This window comes from Chiloscyllium plagiosum, chromosome 29, assembly GCF_004010195.1.
Source record: "Chiloscyllium plagiosum isolate BGI_BamShark_2017 chromosome 29, ASM401019v2, whole genome shotgun sequence".
Classification (NCBI taxonomy): Eukaryota; Metazoa; Chordata; class Chondrichthyes; order Orectolobiformes; family Hemiscylliidae; genus Chiloscyllium; species Chiloscyllium plagiosum.
The window spans coordinates 22,792,624-22,815,125 of NC_057738.1; the positions used below are offsets into that span (position 1 = coordinate 22,792,624).

The window sequence follows — 22,502 nt, forward strand, 5'->3', positions numbered from 1 at the left end:
AGTAGGCCTGAGTTATAGGGAGCGGTTGACCAGGATAGGACTTTATTCCTTAGAACGAGGGGGAATGAGGGGGTGACCTTATTGAGGCATATAAAATCATGAGGGCATACATAGGATGAATGATATTGTCTTTTTTGCCAGGGATGGTGAATTGAAAACTAGAGGGCATAGGTTTAAGGTGAAAGGGGAGAGATTTAGGAAGGACCTGAGGGGCAACTTCTTCACGAGAGTGGTGTGGGTAATTGGAATGGACTGCCAGAGAAAGTAGGTAGGTTGAGGCAGGTACAGTAGCAACATTTTTAAAACATTTGGTTAGGTACATGGATGGGAAGGGTTTAGAAGGATATGGACCAAATGCGGGTAATTGGAACTAACTGATTGGGCACCATGGTTAGCATGGGCCAGAACGGGCCAAAGGACTTTTTTTCGATGCCGTATTACTCGTAGCTGTGGGAGTCGGTCGGTTTGTAGTAGATGTCCGTGTTGATTCGGTCATCTGAGATAGAATTAGAAAGGTCGAGGAAGGGGAGGCAGGAATCTCAGACTCTCCAGACCCCAGTCTGACTTATCACCCTCACCTTGACCTCTTTCCACCTATCACATTTCCGATGCCCCTCCCCCAAGTCCCTCCTCCCTACCTTTTATCTTAGCCTGCTGGACAAACTTTCCTCATTCCTGAAGAAAGGGCCCGGCCCGAAAGGTCGATTCTCCTGTTCCCTGGATGCTGCCTGACCTGCTGCGCTTTTCCAGCAACACATTTCCTGATCGCCAGCATCTGCAGTCCTCACTTTCTCCTCATAGAATTGCAGGAAAGCATATTGATCTAAATGTAAAACTGGAGGAAGTTGCAGAGATAAATGGGATTATAAACAGGAGTGAGAATTTTGAAATGGCAGCACTGTGGTTCAGGAGCCAGTGTTTTTCAACAAACAGAGGTTATGGGTAAATGGAACTTGTGCAGCAAAGTTTTGGATGCGGTCAAGTCTATAGAGGATATAAGGTAGGTAACCGGTCAGGAGAGCACTGGAATACCCAAGTCTACTGATGATACCAAAACCAGGTTGGAGACAGAAGCTGCTGTGGCGGTAGAAATAATCAATTTTGGAGAGGATATGCAGATTGCTCCGAAACAGCAGCCAATCATCTGTCTGAGATAATAAGCAGGAAGAGAAATGAAATCAATGACTAGGAAATGGAGGGTGGGAAACGACCCAAAAATCTCCACTGCATTATGTCGCTTCACCATGTTATCTAACAAGTAATTCAGATATCATTAAAATGCTCATAATTGTTGTTTCCAGAGTGCTGCCTGCACCTTGTTTTACTTCTGGTTAATTTAGAATTTGGTAAAATTGGTAGATTTTAACCCACATAAGACATTTCTTTACTGCAAATGGTCAGGTCATGCATACAAATCTGTAATTCAGCAATGCTTTTGGATGGGTTAACGTCAGAAGATTTTGCACTAAATCAATTTTGGTGCAGAGCAGCTTAATTTATAATGTTTGCGGTCAATTTCTTTTCTCAACATTGTGCTGTTGATGTTAAAAATCAAAGTAAAGCTGCCCTCATAGAGCCAGAAAAAACAATAAATGATTAATAGTGGCTCAGAACTACCTGAGAGCAATGCCAGAATTCCAAAATTAACAGGACAAGTGCATGTTTGGACAAAAATGCCAGTGTGTGAGAAACTCTGTCTATAAATTAGTCATCAAAATAAATTTGTATTACAATGCTTTAAGGTCCTGAGCGTACAAATAGACAGCGAAAGTCTGCCTCCTTATTTTCACCTATTGTTCTGGTTGCACATCAACTTTGTTGTTTTTCATTCTATCTCCCAAAATCGTTTTCAAGGTGACCATGCCAAAGATGCATATTTCTGTTAATGGTGTCTTAATTTTAGAGGCAGGTTGTCATTTATTGCAAGCTTGGCATGTGTACCGTATGAGTGTTGCTTTCTCAATACTGGTTTTAAAATGAAGATTGGGACAATGTAGTAACTAATTTAAAATTAAACTTTATTTGCAGCCAGATATCAGATAATCTCAGATTGATTCTTGGATTGCATGCGCTGAATTTTAACTTCAGTTTGAGAAAATTATTTTTTAAATGTCACATTCAATTGCAGGTGATCCTCCACCTTTCATTGATGGAATTCGAATAAACAGTCCTCATTATCTAACAAAGATCAAGTTGACAACACCAGGGACAAACACATTTACTTTAGTGGTGTCTCAGTATGAGAAGCAGAACACTATCCATTACACGCTGAGGGTATGTAAATATTGCACACATTTGCTTTCTCACTACTGTTACAAACTGAATGTTAAAACTATTATTTCAGTTCAATTTGATACCCTGTCCAGATTGGTTCCCACCTTGGTCAATGTACTTCAAAGCAATTTGTTTTGTGAAGTTTGTTTTCCAGAGTCCCTGAAAGATGCAATATATTAAACAATGCAATTTATTCCTGGCTGGCAAGTTTGTATTTTAACCCCAACCATTTAACTGGCCCATTAATGGGCCCTGATGAGCGAGTTGAGTCAGCAGCAGAGGAATATGAATGGAAGCCAATGGATGGTATATGGTCAGGAAATGATGAGAGAAATACATATGATTGGAAAGAGCAGGCAGTATTCTAGATACCAAGAAAAGAATACTTGCATATGTTTAGTACCATTCACTATCTCAAGCCATCCCAAAGGATTTTGCAACCCGCTGAGTCCTGAGGTGTAATCACTGTTGGTAAAGTAACAGTCACTGCATCTAAATAGCAAACACCATGTGATGATAACCAGATAATCTGTTTTAGTGAATTTGGTTGAGAGAATATTTCCCAGGACGAAAGAGAAGGCTGTCCTGCTCTTCCTCAATGCGGAGAACTGCTACATCCACCTGTGGCACAGTGTCATGCCCCTACCCCTGAACCAGGAGTCCTGGATTCAAGTCCCACCTGCAAAAGAGGTGTGTCATCGTAACCATCTCTGAACAAGCTGATTAGAAAATATCTACAGCTGTTGTAGCACAGTGATAGTGTTCCTACCTCTGAGCCGAAAGAGCCACGTTCAGTTCCCACCTGTGCGAAGGTGTGTCATCACTTGTCCAAACACATTGATTAAAATAACTTGTGTTTTAACCTTAAAGGGACCTGCATATTTAATACTGTCAGACAGGGCATTGGTTAAATGTCTCATCTGAAAGACAGCAGCTCATACTGTGTAACTTTCCTCCAAAGAAGTGTCTGCCTGGAAGTGGCACCTGAATCCACAACCTTTTGAATGAGTAGAAACTGCTATCAACCCCGTTGTAAGTGTCAGTGTCAGGGTACAGCAGTTGTAGTTTGGAACAACAGCCAATCGACAATTCCTGTTTTACAGGTGTAATGAAAGGGAAACCATGAGTGAATGGGTTGTTTGAGGAATAGATTGGATTGGCCATTCCTACTTATTGTTAGGACTCTGCTATCACAAGTGTTAGATGACTCGACCGTACAAAGGGATCTGTGCTTTTCAGAGAGTAGGAGAAGCAAACTGGCAAATGAAAGGGTTTTCTTTTAAAATATGACTAACAGTGGAAAAATGCTGTTAACTGGTTTCCTCCTAAATTATGATTCACATGTCATATATGTGGTATTATCTCATTTAACTGGGTGGTAACTTTGTTTTCCTCAATGCTGATCTACGAACAAAACTTGCTGAATTTTACGTGAAAGACATAAAATATGTTGATGTATCATAGAATTTTTTTTTCTCTTTTAACAGGTATACTCCATGTGCAAGTACTCATTTTCAAAGATCCCATTTCCATATACACATTACAAGAGGGTGAGTGTTTCTGGCAATCAAACGTCAAAGTAAAAAATGAATGTAGACATATACTGGCTTCTGCAATTATCAGTACAGCTTACATATTTTGAAATACTATTGAAGTTCCTAGTGATGTAAGAGAGATGTTTAAAAAAAGTTGATCTGCAATAGATTTATAGTCTACGAAAGGAGAGCTACAGCATGGCAATAAAAGCTGTCAGTCTAACTAAGTCTTTAATCTGATCCACCTCTCACTCCATTTCTTGTGCTCACAAAGATCCTATTAGTTCAAGGGAAAGCTGAGAGTTTCAATGAGTTCCTTAGACTGAGACTGTTTTCCCATCGGCTGCCTTATTCCATTAGATGACCATTCCTTCAGAGTTGATGAATAACCTCCATTCAGAGAAGCCAGTCAGAATAGTTCTTGATTCTTGGAAGCGAAGGCAGTGTTTTCCCTAACTGAAAGAAGAACATTTCTATAAAGATACTTGGATTCCATATCACAGAATCTTGCAGCATAGAAAGAGGCCAGTCTGCCCACTGGACCTGTGCAGCTTTGAGGGAATTTTCCAACTCTTCCGAACTCCACTTTAGAATATTAGCAGTTCAGTAACATCTAGGAAAGGAAGACAAATTGATATTTCTGGTGTGATGCTTTCTTCAAACTTAGCTACTCTCATTAAGCCTGTGTAAAAGGTATTGTATTACTTTCCTAGTAAGCCATCTTGCTCCCTACAGCATATTGAGCCTTAATGTACTATGGCGAAGTTTGCTAGCCTGATTGCATTTTTTTTAACTATTGCAGTGGAAAGTACCCATTGCACTTGGAAATAATAATACAGGGGAATTCATTGTACTGTCTAGTTGCCACCAAATTTCATAAAGTAAATATTTTCTTCAAACTTTTTTCTTCAAATCTATTTTGTATATCCCAAGTATCTTTAAAGCACAACAAACATATCAGGAATTCTATTCTTTATAACTAGCAAAAGTCATCTTTAATCTATCAAGTATCACTTCAGTCACAGAAAATTGAATATTGTGTCTAGTTATTAAGAAATTGGTTTCATTCTGTAGCAGTACGTGTTTTGGAAGTCTAATAGAGATGTTTAAAATTGTGAAATTTTGGGAGAACCTAAATAGATAGCAGGTTTCTTCCGGTAGAAAAAAAGATCGTAGATGTAATATGTAGAACAAAGTGCAGGATAAATTTCTTGAAAAATTAAGGCTCTTTAATTAGCTTTTTGCTTCAAGCACAACTCCTCTGTTAGCGTTCATAGATTGTACAGGTGGATGATGTGAAGGAAAGTCGGTAGATATAAGAAAAGGATAGGTGAGTACGATTAGGACATTTAAGAGACAAGTTACTTAATTCTTGATGCAAGGTTCTGTGTATTTCCAAATTATTTTATTCTGCTCGTAGAAATGGTTGACTGCTGCTAAAAATAATTCCAGGTGATGTTTCTGTCTGTATACCTAGTACTGTAGTTTCAAAATGCAAGTTCTTGATCCAGCAGAACAACCAGGAGTGAAGGGTTTTTTGAATTTGTTTTTGTTTTTAATGATGTGTCTGCAAGAGTTGCAAATACTTTATTGAAATGCCACTTCTGAAAGTTTCAGCATTAATGTTTATTCATGTGCATGCTTGTGCTAGGTAAATGGTCAGTGGAAAGGTCCGAGTGCAGGAGGATGTGGAAATTACAGAGATAGTTACAAGAAGAATCCAGTGTACCAAATCAGTGTGGAAAAAATTGGGCCATTGCTGATTGAACTACGTGGGCCAAGGTCAGTAAAGAATAAAAATAATCTTGGCTTAAAATTGTGTTTAGTTCCTTTGTTTATGTTTGATTACAGTAGGAGCTGCTCCATTTTGATAAAATAATAAAAAAATTAAAGCAATTACTTTTATTTTAAAAGTTGCAAATAATAAACATTGTAATATATACTATATTGAAATTACAGCCCAGAAAGTGGCTGTTATAGAATGGATCAATGCTAGTGTTTATGCTCCACATAACCCTTTTCCCATTCTAGTTTATGTAATTCAGTTCCTTTCTCCCTCGTGTTTATCAAGCTTTGTCTTAAATGTGACTATATTACTGATCTTAACCACCTCATGTGGTAATACATTTCACATTCTGGCCAATCTTTGCACTCAAGTGTTTCTCCATAATGCTTTACTGAATTTATTGATGACTTTCATTTATTGGCAAGAGAGAAAGTCACTGACTATCATTTATTTGTGATGCCTTGTTTTAGATTCTATCTACAAGTGAAATCATCATCTGTATACCTTATCAAACCCCTTCTTATCATTAGAAGGATCACTATTAAGTTGTTATAAACTTTCTCTTTTCCAGAGAAAAGATTCTCATTCTGTTCAGTCTTTGTAATAATTTGTTATGCAAATGTAAATTTGGAGACTACCTCAGTATCCCTGCTGCTTTTCAAAAAATACTTCCTACAATGAAGCATTTTCTCATGCTCTTGTTTCAAAATATATCCTGGTTACACTTAATAAACCTTGCTACTTCAGAACATGGAAAACACAGTTTTATGTGTGATTGTTTCCTTCAGACTGTTGTCCTTCTGCTGTCATTAAGTCTGTCAAAATGACAGTGCCTCTATTTTCAAGATGTAAGGAGCATTTCAAAAGAGGAGACGAGGGGGTTTAAGGACAGGATTACAGAGCTTGGGACTGAACTAACTAAAGACATATTCCTGATGAAGTGCTTTTACCCAAAACGTAGATGTTTCCTGCTTCTCGGATGCTGCCTGACCTGGTGTGCTTTTCCAGCACCACCCTCTCGTAATTAAAGACACCTAGTGGGATTTTAAAAAAGCGATAGATACACAAAAAGTCAAGACTGGGGGAAACAGAGTTCTTGGAGAATTTTGTAGGAGCTGGGAAGTTTACAGTGATAGTAAGGAATGAAGCAATGGGTATTTAGAACAGAAGGATGAAGCTTGTACAATTTAAGGTGTTGCTGACCAGGTGTCGATGTAATTCAGTGAGCACAGGGGTATTGGGTGAGTAGTACTTGGTGTGAGCTAGGTACACATTCTAATCGTGCATTGCCATACCAACCAAATGAAATTAGAAATGATTGAGCTTGAATGTTTTGTCATTTACCCACTTTCCATCTCTTCACAGGCAGTACAGTGTTGGATTTGAAATGGTGACTGTCTCAATGGTGGGAGACACTGAATTCCATAAAAAACCTAGTGGGGATTACAGGTACTGCTGTTCACTTGTGTGGTTCCCTGTCGATGGAATTTGTTCTCATTGTCTTAGTAGAATAGTAAAATGTTTAGTATCTGCTCTTACTTTAGATGTTGCTGGTTCCTGAAATATTTGGGAATAAAATGAGATTAAGAGGTTAGTTCTGAAGTCTCAAAAGGTTAACTCAGGTTTGACAGCATTTGTGAGGAAAAACAGAGTTTCTCCAGCAATTTCTGTTTTTGTTTTTTAATTCTCAGGGCAGCTGCTTTCGGTTGTCCCACCTTGCCTATTACCGACACCCATCCATCCTTACAAAGAACTACAGGCTCCACTGAGCTCATGTGTTCAGTTATGTATCCTCTGCTTCAGCCCCAGTTCCCTCCAGGCTCCCTATTTGCTCCTCCAGCACCACCCCGTGCAATAGTAGCATGTAATCAGTCTCTGAAATTATAATCTCCAACCACTTTGTTGGACTCCTTGTAGATTTTCCCTCTTTTCACTGTGCTGTCTCCAACTTTGTGTTCACTTTAGTCTAATCTGAGGCATGACTTCACTCATCGGGAGCAACATTTGTCCTCCTGTTTCGCAGCCGTGTATAAAGTATCTGCTTTCAGTCATTTTTAACTGTTAAGCTGGTTTTTGATGTGTGAGGAACGTGTTCACTTATATTTGTTTTGCCACATTTTTGTTGGTATTTTCTAATCATCCTGTTAAGTGATGGTTTTGCACACCTCTGGAGCAAGTGGAGCTTGGCCCGTGGGAAGGACATTGCTAATGCAACTCAAGACCCCTTTCCACCTATTTGTATTTCGTTATTGTACAAGGATCAAGAGTCAGCCACTCATCCCTCCAAGCCTACTCTGCTGTTCAATAACCTCAAACTCTACATTCCCACATATCCCAACTAATCTTTTATCCTCTTGGTAATCGAGAGCCTATCGACAATGCCATATAAATACTTAAGGATTCTGCATCCACAACCTTTTGAGGAATTCCCAAGACACTGAATCCTCAGAGAGAAAATGTGTTTCCTTATCTCTCACTCAAATGGGAAACCCCTTGTTTTTAAACTATACTCTTTAATTCTCGATTCTCCCACAAAAAAGGTGTCCTTTTGACAACTACCTGGTCAAGGTCCCTTAGGATCTTATGTTTTAATTAAGCCACCTCTGCCTCTGTAAGCTCCATAGGATAGAGATGTTGGAGACTTGCCTCTTAAGGCAACCCACTAATTTCAGATATTAGGAGAAAGCGTGGACTGCAGATGCTGGAGATCAGAGTCGAGAGTGTGACGCTTGAAAAGCACAGCAGGTCAGGCAGCATCCAAGGAGCAGGAGAATTGGCGTTTTGGGCATAAGCCCCTCACCAGGAGTATTTATCATTCCTGATGAAGGGCTTATGCCCAAAACGTCGATTCTCCTGTTCCTTGGATGCTGCCAGACCTGCTGTGCTTTTCTAGCACTACACTCTTGACTCTAATTCCAGATATTAGTCCAGTAAGCCTTCCTTGATCTGCTTCCAACACGTTCCAACAGTATGGTGATTAATACTATACACGGTATTCTAGATGTCTTCTCACCATCGTCCTGTCATATTGCAGCATAGTCACCATGTATTTGCAATTTCCCTCAAAAAAATTGTTAGCTTTTATGATTCCTGCTGTACTTGTATACTAACTTTGTGATTCACACACTACAACACCCAGATCCCTCTGCATCACAGCTCTGTAACTTCTCACTGTTTAGATAATGTGCACTTTCAATCCTTCTGCCAAAATAGTTTCTCCCATTGTACTTCATTTACCAGTCCTTTGCCCACTCATTTATTTTTGTAGGCTCCCGATGTCGTCTTCATAACTTTCCTACCTTTTTTGTTGTGGAGTGTCAGCTTAGTTGGAGAATTTGCTACAAGGTTGTGGCTTCACCTCCACTCCAGAGATTTGAGCCCATTCTCCACCGTTGCACTCCTGCTGCAAAGTTGGGGGAGTGGCTTCAGTGTCAGTCAGGCTGTCCTGGGCTGCTTTCTCAGGTGGTCTTAAAACCTCCAATTGCACTATTTTAAGAGCATAGTTCTTCTTGGTATGCTTGGCAATCTTTATCAACATTCCACAGAAGTGTTAAATGACTAATGTCTCATTTCATGTAGCAAAGATTCACGTGTAGAACTGGTAGCTGCCATGGTTTCTGCATTACAATAGTAGTACAATATGATATCATTATCTGTAAAGTGCATTGGAATGCTGTGGAAAGGTGCTATATAAATCCACGTCTCTTTTATTTCTTGGAGTGATAATCAGTTTTCAGTCCTTCAGTTTTACCTGGGGTAGCCACTATCCTATCATGTCAGTCACCTTTCAGTCTTCCCAACCCTGTTACGTTTAAATAGGTCACCATTGGATCTTGCCTTCCTGGCAGTTCTATGTCTGTCACTCGCCCCACCACATTTCCTCCGTCTCTTCCCAGCAGATGATCATCTCATCAGGTATTCTCTTTGCTCCCATAATCCTCACTGACCACCTGATGTATTAGATTTCAGATGCACTAATTTGACAGTGAACATGTGTATTTCTTCCTGCAGATGTGGATTCTGTTACTTGGAAGTTGAGCGAGTCCCTCCAGGAGTTTACAATATCATCCCCACAACCTTCTTGCCTGCTCAGGAAGGTCCTTTCTTCTTAGACTTCCATAGTATCATCCCACTCAAGATTACACAGTTACAATGAAATGAAGATCTATAGTGAGCACTTTTACTCTTGAATCATGCACATGCCTATTAAGGAAATGTTTTTTTTTTGAAAAAGTGACATCTTCTCAGGCACTAATGGAATGTATTTATATAGAATTTCTTTGAGAGAGTCTAAAGGAGGTGGTTATAGTTGGGAAAGGCTCCTGTACTTGCAATGTAATTCACACGTTAAGCAAAGTTATCTCAAGTCTCATACATTTTGGGGGGAAAAGAATGAAGGAGTGATGTTTTATAGACATAAATGTACATATTTTTACTGTAGACTACAATTGGGAGTCTTTTGCGATTTAATTTGTAGCTGTTTAACTGATTGCAATCTTGGGGGTAATCAGAATAGATTTTAAGTACTCAGTTGAAAACTGCGTTGCCAGCTCTTTAAATGATGCAAATGTGGAAACTGATTTCTTAACCTACCTGAAAAGCAGCTGTTGATGTTTACTGTACTGCTCTGCAGCTTAGGGACATGTGCAATGTATATTGTAAAGACCAGTCAATAATTGTAATCATACAAACCATTTGTTTTTATAAAAGAGGGATACTGGTTTGGTGATTCTGAATTCAGCTGTATGTATTTCTATTACAGATTATATTTTTTATCTTTTGGTATTTAGCATGTATAAAAATTCAGGTTATGCATCCACACATTGGTTGTGGGAAATTGAATTTTCATAAGAGAAGATATTAAATTACTTTTACTTCATGACTGGAAACTTAGGAACTCCTCTATTCAAGTCTTATTTAGCACCTTGAATTATGAATAAAAATCAGCTTCAGTTATTCGTGTTCTGTTGTGCAGAGTTTATTTTGTTCAAGTTTTATTTGGCCAGGTTAGTCAAATTTGCCTTACGCTTTGGACGTGTCCCTAGTTATTTCCACAGTTCAGCTACAAACTCTCTTATCTGGACATACCATAGTAGCTTATTGTTCTCCCAAAAGGAAAAGAAGTCATCTTTCAAATCACGAAGCACAGGTAATGTTTTAATATAGGAAATATAGCCAATTTTCACACCGCAAAATTCCACAATTGTGATTGTGCTTAAACGCAGATTCATCTGCTTATTTGTGATTTTGATTGAGGGATAAATATTGACCAGGGCTCTGGAGAAAATTTCTCCACTTGTATTTATCTGAAAGAGTAAGCACAGTTGTTGTATAATGTATTTGATACTGAATAACTGCTGTCTGACATACCTGTTGGACATGCTGACTTAGATCTCAAATCTACAGCTTGGTAGTTGAACACAATCTTTTGACTGAAAAGAGTGATACCTACAGCTGCTTAAAGTCTCCCTCTTAAATAATTCTGTGGTAAACAATCATATCTATAATAAATCACTGTTGTATTGCTATACATCTAGTTAATACAGTTTAATTGAGTGAAGGTGCATGATCTGAAAGAGATTAATCACTTGAGCAAAACATTTAGCTTACCAGTAGAATAAAAATCAATAACTTTCTTCACCTTTAACTGAATTTAAAGAATAGGAAGAAAGACTGAACTGTGACTATATCTTATAGAAGCTAGAAATAGAACAGTCTTTGGTCCAACCAACTAAGATAAATACTGAAGGAAGTGTTTTTCAAAAATCTAAATCTGGCCCCTTTAACAATTAAGCCCAAATTTTTGCATCCTAAAATCTTAGAGGATTTTACCACTTTTCTCCGAGGAGAAAATGTTTATTCTTGGTGCTTAAGCTAAATGTTCTTTATATTCCTAATAAGTTTATTTTAATGGTGTAAAAACATAAGCAGTATTTGAGAAAAAAAATGTCTTAGATCAATGACCTGACATCATTTACATTTGTTTTTCTTTCTCTCTCCAGATGCTGAGTATTTCCAGCATCTCAATATTTCGTTAATAAGTGTTCATTTGTAGTAACAGATTTGAGAGTGATCAGTACTACTCTTTCACGTTTTTATACATACAAGGTATAGAAAGTCAGTGTGATGAGCTGTATATGTATCCATAATGTTCATATGTATTCATAATCATACAAGCCAGATTAATAAGAGTCTATAAAAAGTTAAATGCATCATAGACAGCTCTTAATATTACAATACTGAAACAAAATTGTACAAAATGTAACACTGAAAACAATGTCTAAAGACTACAACATTTATGACTGATATTGCTTAAAACATAAGGCATGCAGCTTTGCCACTTGTTTGTACACCTCTCAGATGAGAACCAGGCTTGACAAACTGGGTTAGACGTTTGTTGTGTTAAGATACAAAAACTTATGATCTGGATTCCATTATACTACAGTTCAGGATGTTGCTCACCTGGTCAGGCAACAAGATAATGGACAGCAGCAAAACAGGTCGATACATGTATTGCTATACATCTAGTTAATACAGTTTAATTAAGTGAAGGTGCATGATCTGAAAGAGATTAATCACTTGAGCAAAACATTTAGCTTACCAGTAGAATAAAAGTCAATAACTTTCTTTGGATTGGCACGAAAGGTTGGCTATAAAAGGAACTAAACGTGACAATCAGTGAAAATTCTGCCACATTCCATTCCATTCCACGAACAAAGATTGGCCAACTCCCTACAGTTTCCTTCAGCGTAGTCAAAACGCTATGAAACAAATTATAGAATTCCACCTTGTCAGCCTAGCCCCTCTTTCCAACTGTGTTGTTTCACTATTAATAAATAACAGTGCAGGAAGTGAAACACTGATGGCAGTTTCCTTTTCTTGGGCAAGTCCTTCTGAATAACAAACACGGAAAAGTCCTTAAGGTCAGTTTTGAACAGGACACGACAACTAAGACTGTCACAAAGTGAGATCTAATCTTCAATGCAGCAAGCGTATCCTGACAAGGATAGGGCTGGCGTCAACATGAAGAGGAACACAATGAAGTGGTGCAGACAAATGCAACACACGGTACAAGTGGAACAAAGCAGGGCTGTCTGCTGGTCTGAGCTCCACCTCTGCCTCATACAAGCAGGTCATCAGCTGGGGAACAAAGCAGACAAGATTCTTACTTCACATCCAGTTTCAACAGCACAAAAGTGGATACTGCTACTTTGCCTCCAGTCTGAAATCAGACTGCTAACTACATACTTTGCAGATATGCTAGTAATTTTCAACCCAGAACTATTACTGTAGTTTTCTTTTTCCAATTATAAACATCAGCCACTCTTTAAAGAAACCTTTCAGTGCAGTAGTTAGACAGCTATTAAAAGGCCAAGACAGTTTGAGTAAGTACATCTGTGACACTACGTTTCCTGGCACATTTAGGATGTCGCTTCACGCTATTTAACAGGTCGGTGACTGAGCCATTCCACAGACTTCGAGATCCAAAATCCTCTTCTCCTTTGGCTCTGTGCACTTGATTGAAATTTGAGTTACTCTGATCTCCAGCGTTGTTTCATCAATAGATTGTTGGTTCATCAGTTTGTTCTCATTTTCAACACCTTCAGCTCTGTCCCCTGCCCAACAACAAAATCAAACTGATAAATGTTGATTACTTCTACTTATGTGAGCATCATATGGCCTACAATCACATTATCAATTCCCTGTATGAAAAAGCAATACATTTCCTACAGACACCTCTCTCTGGAAAATAGCAAATAACTGTAAATTTGGTACTCCAAAATGCATTTTTTTTGTTTTCTGGACATTGACATACTGACCTTGCGCTTCCTGGAGCTCCTGAGCTTTGGGTAGAAATTGCATAGATTTTGGCCCATGTGCCCCAATCCTTAAAATTACAATATTACCAAAGATTGTTTTCTGCCCTCCACCAAGTTCTTTTTGAAGTTCTTGGTAGGCTTCTACAGGACTTGCACTCGGAAGCATGAGTTCTGCAAAGTGATTTCAGCAGCCTGAACTTCAACAAGGAGTTGGTATCTTCTTCAAGAGACCTGCTTGTTCCATTGAATGTAAGGCGTGCAATGAATGATTTATTTTGAGTGCCTTGGGACAGAGGATCTCTTCAAGAGGCAACAAACCCACCCCCTAGCATGCACATGACCCTGGTACTGCAAATTAGGGAGGAATCTGCGATAAGTAACACAAACATGAGAATTTTCATTCCACTGCATTCACACTGACACAGCAGAAGCACAGGAATTAACTGCAGAGTCTCCTCCTGTGAACTGGCTGTCTTAGTCGTACAGCACAGAAACAGACCCTTCAGTCAGCATGGACAGATTGGGCCAAGTTTCCTGAACTAAACTAGTCCCACTTGGCCCATATCCCTATAAATCCTTCCTATTCATGTACCTGTCCAAAATTATTCAAATGTTGTAACTGTACCTATACCTACAACTTCCTCTGGTAGTTAATTCCACATATGGATCAACCTTTGAGTGAAAAGGATGCCCCTCAGATCCCTTTTAAATCTTTCTCCTCTCACTTTAAAATTAAACTCCCCAACTAGAGGGAAAAGACCTTCCTTCTCTCACATTTAATAAAAGAGCTTTTGGTTTGAAAGAGCAGCTTGCTAAATCTCATCTGCATCAAAATATTTTCCTTCTGCAGTTACCCTGAAACATTACTGACCTTTTTCAGTATCACATTCAGGAGATGAGGCTCCACTGCATTCACTGCGAGGTCCCAGAATGGGCGAACCCATGCCACAATCAGACACAGGACTCAACAGTTCCAAGCTGGGAGGACGGTTTACTGGAGGGAAAGGAGTGGTGGGATCCAAGGGGCTGGTTGGACAAGAACTCAAACTGGACTCTGACTGGCTCTCTGAATCTTCAGAGACAGGGCTGCCACAGTTATCATCTTCAAATATTTCTGATGTCACTGCAAATGAGAAGATGTCAAACAGTGATCAACTGGAATTCAGAAGAAATCCACCATCAAGCTGCATTCACCCGTATTGGGTTAGACAACTTAATCTATCTAAAAAAATTAAAGAGGGATTCCTAATCTAAATTCACAATATTGCCTCCAATATCAGCAAATGCCCAATGCATAAAGAAGTCTGATGTCTACATCAATGCTTCTGTTTGCAGTATGTTAGTAATTTCAAATGGCAACTGGGAATACCCTGAGAATGGAAATCCATTCAAATAGTGCTCATATGCAGCAACAGATTAGAAGCACAGAAATTTACACTAAAGAGAGGACATTTGACCCACTGCATTAGTAACGATGGAGAAAAGCTTTCTATGCTCAAGTGCTTTCTAGTTTTGGCCTGTAGCCGTGTAGTGTACATCCTAATTTTCTGAATTTTAATGAGGGTTTCTGTCTCCGCTGCTTCTCTCACCAGTGAGTTCCAGATCCTTATCTGAAAATCTGCAACAATTTTTTATCTCCTCACTACTCCTTCTACAAATTGCTTTAAATCTATGCCACAAATTATTGACTTCTCTACTAAAGGAATTACATCTTTCCTACCCTCTTTATATAGGACCTCCAGGACGCTTAAAGCATGAAGTTATCATCACACAGTATTCATCCTCACAGCTCTCCACACAGTATTCATCCTCACGCAAAGTTGGAGCAGAAGCTCCTTCAACTAGCAATACTTCCTGCACATGATTTTGAAGAGCTTGAGCCTAGTTCCTTTGGAGAATTCTTTTGTGAATGATTCATTGATCAATAGAAAGGAGAAACTGAAAGGACCAAAAACAGAAATCAATCAACTGATATATCTCACTTTATAATCGTGAGACAAAGCTGCCACCCAGTCTGCTCTCTCAAGCAACTGGTGGTAGTCTAACCTGAGGGTCAGTACATTTTAGGCAGGGAAGGACAATCTTTCTTAGTAACCACAACCAGTGTGGGAATTGAACCCACACTGTCAGTGGCAGTCTTCATTGCAAGCCTGCCTGCCACCCAGCCAACTGAGCTAACTGATCCCTGTATCCCTAGAAGGGGAGACTTAGTGGAGAATGACTACAACCACAAGAATTGAGGCAATTTGCAAACAGCTTTCTCAAGTCACCAAGCCTCCTATAGTGCAACATTTCTGATTCATGTTGCCAGAATGTCTTACATAATCCGGGATAAGCCTGGCAACATTCATCAAAATTATGTTGAGATATGTGTCAGTTCCAGATGTAACGTAGTAACAATGATCCTGTCAAGTGTCTCAAGCTTTAAGAAAGTTTCCATGACATATTTTGCATTAAAACCCGTCTCGCAAACATTCCCTGAGTTCTCGAATGCTGCAATGCTTGCAGTTTATTTAAAATAGGCTGACTAATCATCTCTTCTGATCATAATCATAATGCAGAGACTGCTTTGAAAGAACATCACAGGGGTGAAGTTTATCACATTTATCAGTTCTTCAAGAAATAACGTCAACAAATAAATTGTAAATAATGTTTAAATAAAAATAACTTCAACTTTAATTTACCGGAGATCTATTTTGGGAGAAGGAACAATTGATTCGCTTTAACAATACACCGAATTTAAAAAATCAGTTCAATCACATGCAAAATTAATGAAATTTTCCTTCCCAATTTGTGCAACAAACTCACTAAGCATGAACAAAGAACTTTATAATTGAGTTGAATTTTATATCAAACATGATCTCTTTATTCCTGCTAATTGATTTTATCTAAAACCATGTTACAGTACTTTCTGTCTACTGCTTTAGTTGTTGAACTTACCAGTTCTCGTTTAGCTATTAAAGACAATGCAGTAAATATACATCTTCTAGTACAGTATTGGAACCAACATCTCACTCTTATTAAGCTGGTAGACTAGAATACTTAAGTGATGAATATGTCACACTGAATCCTCAATGTGCAGGAGATATAGATGGAGACCAATGTAATAGTAATGCCTTCCTTGCCTCAAGAGGGCAATCAAAACTTTTTGAAGTGGGACATGGAACTAATTTTCGGTATCAGTGAGTCACCTATCCAAAAATATGCTCTGAACAATCAGCATTTCAGGCTGAAGAATGTCCATGAGATTTTGTGAACCAGTTGTGTTGAAAGGTCATCAGCAACCCAAAACATTAAATCAGTTTCCCTCCATAGATGCTGAACTGCAAACATTTTGGTTCGTGGCAACTATGATCTGTTCTCCTTCGAAGTAGTATTGGTGGAGGGATGATTGTCATTCAGAACACAGAGAACAACTACCCTGATTGTCCTTTGATAATGCTAAGATCTGTGACGTCAATCTGAAATGGCTGGCAAGGCCCAGATGCATTTCTCCTTCTGAAAGACAACATTGCAACATTCCCTCAAATCTGCATTGAAAATGTCAGCAAATGATGAGCTCAAGTCTCAGAAAGAGTCCTGAACCCACAACCTTCTGATTCAGAGGCAAGCATGTAACCACTGAGCCAGAACAAACAAGGCACTGCTCTATGTCAGAAACAAAGATTAATTTACTACCCTTTCAGATGACTCAGTACATTGTTTTCCTGCGGATAGCTTCATACAACATAACATGTTAAGAATTTGTTTTTATTGAAGCACTTTCTATAAGGTCTGTAAAAATTTACAAAGGAATGATGGTCAGTGCTATTTGGTTCGACAAATGAGAAACAAAAGCGTGGATAAAGATGATTTGTAAGGCTGTGTTTAGAAAGCTTGTGCAACAGAGCTAGTTCAAAGTAAGGCACAATACTCTACATTTATCTGAAGTCACATGAATGAAGTCATAAGTGATCCTCCAAGTCTGAATGTTACAATTGAGGGAACATTGTTTTTCTTTCAAATTTGAAGTAATCATTGTATCCCATTAGTCACGCCTCATAATATTTCCTGTGGTTTAGTGTATATTCTATTGGTCTCAATGGGATGATTTTCTACATTAAAGAATCTACATAAATACAAGCAAGTGCTAACAAGTTTTGAGAAGATTTGAGATTTTGGATGTGTTCCAAGGAAACCCAAACATACAAATAGAAAGCGGGCTACACCACCAGTGCTTCATCCGGAGGCTCACTGAAGATGTTACCTAGTATGGTGACGAAACATCTGAAAATGACTCTTCCAGTTCAGCGAGCAAACCTACATCCAGGATCAGTTGTGCTGTTACAGATGTATTAACCAGATAGTCACTGAGACATTTAAATGCTGTGACTCATGACCATAGCATTATTTACATCTCTTTTCCTGTGCATAATGACCAATTATTCTTAATAATGTCCAACTAATGTCAGGAGTGTTTGTGGGATTAAACAAATGCCAAAAATCTCTTTTCAATGACAGATTGGGGAAGGGGGTGAGGGCTGTTAATGGGATCTATTAGACAGCCCCTTAAAATGGCAAATAAATCGTGTTTGCTCCATTGGCCTCATCTTTTCTTTTGTAAATCCAATGCCCCCTCTGTGTGTACCAATGTATAAAGGTCTCCGCATATCAGGATCCTCTGGGGTTGCCCATTTCACATTATAGTTAAAACATGAACCTGTACAAAGGCCGGGCAAACAATTAAAATAAACTTTGAGAAGCTATACCGAAAAGTTCAACATTGGGTGCTTAAAAAGTAGAATGCTAATTTTTGAAACTGCTGCTGTGTCAAAGGTGTTAGCATTTTTCTTCTCAGGGGTGTAAAAGATTCTTATCTCTATAGCAACTTCGATCATCGTCAGACATCTCAAAATGTTTCAAAGCTCAACGATATTCACTGCAGCTACTGGGAAATGTTGGCAGTCCATTTATGTACAACAAGATGCCACAGTCAGCAATAAATTAAACTTTCAGATAATCTGATTCAGAGATGTTAGCTGAGGGATAACTGTAGACAGAACACTTCAAGGTGCATCACAGAATCTTTTATGTTTATCCTTTGGAGAAAGAGCCTTAGTTAATCTTTCCATCCAAGAGACAGCACCTCTGTCTGCGTGACCCTCCCTCAGAACCGCATTGATGGTGTCAGCCTGGCTGATCTGTTCTTCTCTGGAATAGGGTTTGAACAAAACAGTAGGAGTGCTTGTGCTGATCCATGAATAATGCTTCAGAATGTCTTAGCCTCAAATCGAAAGTTCCCTTTACATGTGTCTCCTCAACTGAATCTTGATCTAGCGCGGCACTGTTACACAAGAATGATGGGATTACTGATGCTCATTAGGAAGAATAATAAGGAGCTCAGTATTACCTTTACTCCTGCAGATCTATTTAGTATGTCAGTCGCAGTGTGGTTTGCTGCGAAAATCTTTGTCGTTCCATAATTAACCAAATTGACTAAATGCGGCAGAGCATTGAGAAAGTGCTGACTGCCTTAAAGAAACCACAAAATGCACACAATCCACTCTTTAATCTTTAGAAGAAAGAACATGACAAATAAAAGTTGACTAAACTTTGTATGTATTTCAGGACAAATTACTGCAGATGCTGGAGTCTGTGCTGGAAACAAAAAGTGCTTGAAATCAAAGAGGGTCAGGCAGTATCCATGGAGAGAGAGCAAGGTAGTGTTGAGTCCAGATGATTCTTCATCAGAGCTGACGGGAAGTGTGAAGGGAGCAGCATTTATGCTATAGCTTAGGGGGTGGGGGTGTGTTGGAGGGGGAGGTGGAGTGCTGAGGGAGAATGTATGCATTTGGTTTCGTCCACTGTGCATTTGAACTAATACAGTCACAAGGAAGGAAGGAAACTGCAGTCTGCTACTAACATGTATAATTGGAAAAAGGATGACAAACCAAAATTTAAAAGGTGTTAGAAATTTGCATTTGGTAACCCATAATGCTGTGCTTGCAGGAGGGAAGAGATATAGAGATTTCAGTGCAATGATAAAAATACAAGGAATACTCACTGGACAATTCATCAGGTTCAGTCTTTAAACTGGACAGATCTTCTAAAGAGTTTTCATTCCCTTCAGCACCGACTCCTCTTCCCCTGGGTCCCATCATATTGGAGCGTCTTCTTTCATGAATCTCATCAGAGATCATCTCCAGGTTCTTCAGAGCAGCTTTGTACTGTCCTTTGGCTGCTGACAGTTTGGCTTGTAGGTCATCTACATTTTTCTTCAGTTGCTAACAAACCAAAAGTGGAGAATGTAAAATACCAATCACATTTTCCAAACTGCATACAATATGACTAAGCTTTAGGTAAATCCCTTGTGAGTATCAGAGCCTGATCATCCAATGGTTACAGAGCTAAGCTCATTTTCTGTCAAAAATTCCCATTCTCTTTAAACCATAGTTTTGGAGCAAAAACAAAATGTGTCTAAAGATTTAATTCAAAGGATTAAATTACATGTAATTTACAGCATGGTCAACTCAACTTTATTCTGTTCACAAACCTTCTCCCATTCTAACTGTGACTTCCTACAGACACCTTATCCCTCAATTCTTTGCTCCCTTAAGCGTACCTCTAATGTATCAACATCATCTGCTCCAGTCACCTCAATGTCACCATTCTCATCTCCCTGCCCTGAGGAAGGAATGCTAACACTTGACAATTCGATATGTACATATTGAATCAGGAGGAGAATTGGCCCATTCTGTTCCTCAAGCCTGCTCCACCATTTAATAAAACATTGGCTGGTCAGATTCTGGACTTTCCTATCTACCTGCTAACCTTTGACTCATTCCCAGTCTGGAATGTATCTAACCTCAGCCTTAAGAATGCTCAATGCCTCTGGCAATTAGGGGAAAGAGGAGTTTCAATGATTCATTGCATCTCCATTTTAAATAGAAAACTCTTTATTTTTAAGCACTGCCCCTTTTCACGACTCTTTCAACAAGGAGAAACATCCCGTCAGCATCCACACTGTCTAGTGCTCACAGGATCTAATATATCTCAATAAAATTCACCTCTCCCAGACTCCAAGGGACACAGGCTCAGTCTATACAATTTCTCCTCAGAAAATAACCATTCCCATCCCATCCCAGATATCAGACAAGTGAACATTCTCTGAACTGTTTTTAAAAGCATTCTTATCTTTTTACACAGAGGGTGGTTCACGTGTGAAATGAACTTCCTGAGGAAGTGGTGGATGTAGGCACAGTTACAACATTTAAAAAAACATTTAGAGGAATACATAAATAGGAATGGTTTGGAGGGATGTGGGCCAGGAGCAGGCAGGTGGGACTATGTTCAGCATGGACTGGTTGGATCAAAGGGTCTGTTTCCGTGCTGTATGACTATGTGGTCTCACAAACGCCCTGTACAGCTACAGTAAGACATCTCGACTTTTATAATCCATTCTTCTTGTGATAATCAACATTCCATTTGCTGGATCTGCACATTAACTTTACATACTACCTTATCCCGAAAGTTACCCATTTAATTTCTTATCCACCACTCTTGATAGAGGAACTGCAGATGCTATAATTTTACGCAGGAAGGGAGCTCCTCGAACTTCTATGCTTTTCAACCACAGCAAGGCCGATCTGTACCTTAGCTTCATGGGCAGTTTCCCATGGTCAATCCACCTAACCTGCATAGCTTTGGATTGTGGGAGGAAACTGTAGCACCCGGAGGAAAACCATGCAGACACGGGGAGAATGTGCAAACTCCATACAGACAGTCGCCTGCAGATGGAATTGAAACCAGGTCCTTGGTGCTGTGAGACAACAGTGCTAACCACTGAGACACTGTGCTGCCCCTTATTTTTGCCTTTCCATCAATTCTCTTCCCTTTGTCATGCTGCTGTATTGCTGCTTGCCGAGATCCAATTCTCACAGTTGCCTGAGGAGGGAAACAGCAGTGAAGCTGCATTTTCATCAATCATCGTATTCCAGGAGACAGAGTGAGCTATAATCAGAAATGGAAACTGTGGAGATCTTAGTGAATCAGCAAAGTATAAAATGCTGAGTGATCCTCCCCACCTCTTGCCCCCAAAAACGCCAGATTACAGCGGTCTGAACAGTGTGCAAGACCAGCACAGGGTCAGTACTTACCTCAGTACCTAACATCTCATTTTCTTCTCAATACCTAGCTTGCATGCAGAGGAACTGAAGCAGGTAAATAACTTCATAAACCTACCATCGGTTTAATAAAGGACGGCCTTTTCATTAGCATTGGGCTGGACTAGTGCTGTCCAATATCATAGCCACTGGTCAATTAAGCCTGTTGACCACACAAATGTAGCCAACTGCATTTCTGATGATAAAGGTGGCAGTAGGCATGTGAACTCAACATTCATATTTCCCTAGTTGATTCATGTAACCCTTTTGGTGCATTTATTGGTTAAAATATAAGATGAAAATCAAAGTATGTGAGCTAGTTTTTGGTCATTATCACTACTTTCTTAGTTACGGAATCAGTCATAAGTAATTTTACATCAAGAAACAGATTTCTCTCTATTGGTGTATGCAAGGCCCTCTCAATTAAAATTAGTAGCTGTGTCACCTTGGTAAGACTAATGTTTGCTCAACAATCCATATTCCTAGTGATATAAACAAGGGATCCCACCTACACTGCAGATAGTTTGAAGAAAAGGCTTACCTCTAGCTGTAGATAATACTTTCCTTTGAGTTCAAAATACGGTCTACACAGGAGAGAACATACACAGATTATAAAGGAGTCACGTGATGTTAACTTTATATTAATTATGATTAACAATTGCTGTACATATCTTTAGTTCATGGTATTTTGGTATTATAGAACTTGGGAATTACAGGAAAAAAAAAGATACTTTTTGTCAAAGCCTTTTGGCTCTGTGATGATGCTATCACATTAAGAGATTACTGTGACCTGGGTTTTTTGAACAAAAGTTGTAAGGCAGAGGTACCAAACTGTTTACTGAAAACTCTTGAGTAAACAGCTTGGGAGGCCTTGGGTTCTATTAAAAAAAAACAGCTTCAATGTGGCCAACTCTCACAGATCCAGATTTCTGGGTTTCGGTTTCGG

General features: G+C 39.1%; 2 protein-coding genes across 3 annotated transcripts in view; one reads left to right on the forward strand and one right to left on the reverse strand.

Moving 5' to 3' along the window:
• Positions 1-10,474, forward strand: part of capn7 (calpain 7) — a 52,106-nt gene extending 41,632 nt beyond the window's left edge. The window contains exons 17-21 of one of the 2 annotated variants that reach the window (XM_043719266.1): positions 2,129-2,274; positions 3,762-3,824; positions 5,461-5,591; positions 6,961-7,044; positions 9,607-10,474. In XM_043719266.1, coding sequence (XP_043575201.1) covers positions 2,129-2,274; positions 3,762-3,824; positions 5,461-5,591; positions 6,961-7,044; positions 9,607-9,751 — 569 coding nt within the window. In that variant the 3' untranslated portion in view covers positions 9,752-10,474. The remainder of the gene's footprint in view (positions 1-2,128; positions 2,275-3,761; positions 3,825-5,460; positions 5,592-6,960; positions 7,045-9,606) is intronic. The other variant, XM_043719267.1, reaches the window with a different exon arrangement.
• A 1,329-nt stretch (positions 10,475-11,803) lies between these two features.
• sh3bp5b (SH3-domain binding protein 5b (BTK-associated)) overlaps positions 11,804-22,502 on the reverse strand; it is a 70,031-nt gene continuing 59,332 nt past the window's right edge. The window contains exons 6-9 of the mRNA XM_043719268.1: positions 22,098-22,140; positions 19,459-19,678; positions 14,287-14,538; positions 11,804-13,211 (exon numbers count right to left, since the gene is read on the reverse strand). Of these exons, the coding sequence (XP_043575203.1) occupies positions 13,039-13,211; positions 14,287-14,538; positions 19,459-19,678; positions 22,098-22,140 (688 nt within the window). The 3' untranslated portion in view covers positions 11,804-13,038. The remainder of the gene's footprint in view (positions 13,212-14,286; positions 14,539-19,458; positions 19,679-22,097; positions 22,141-22,502) is intronic.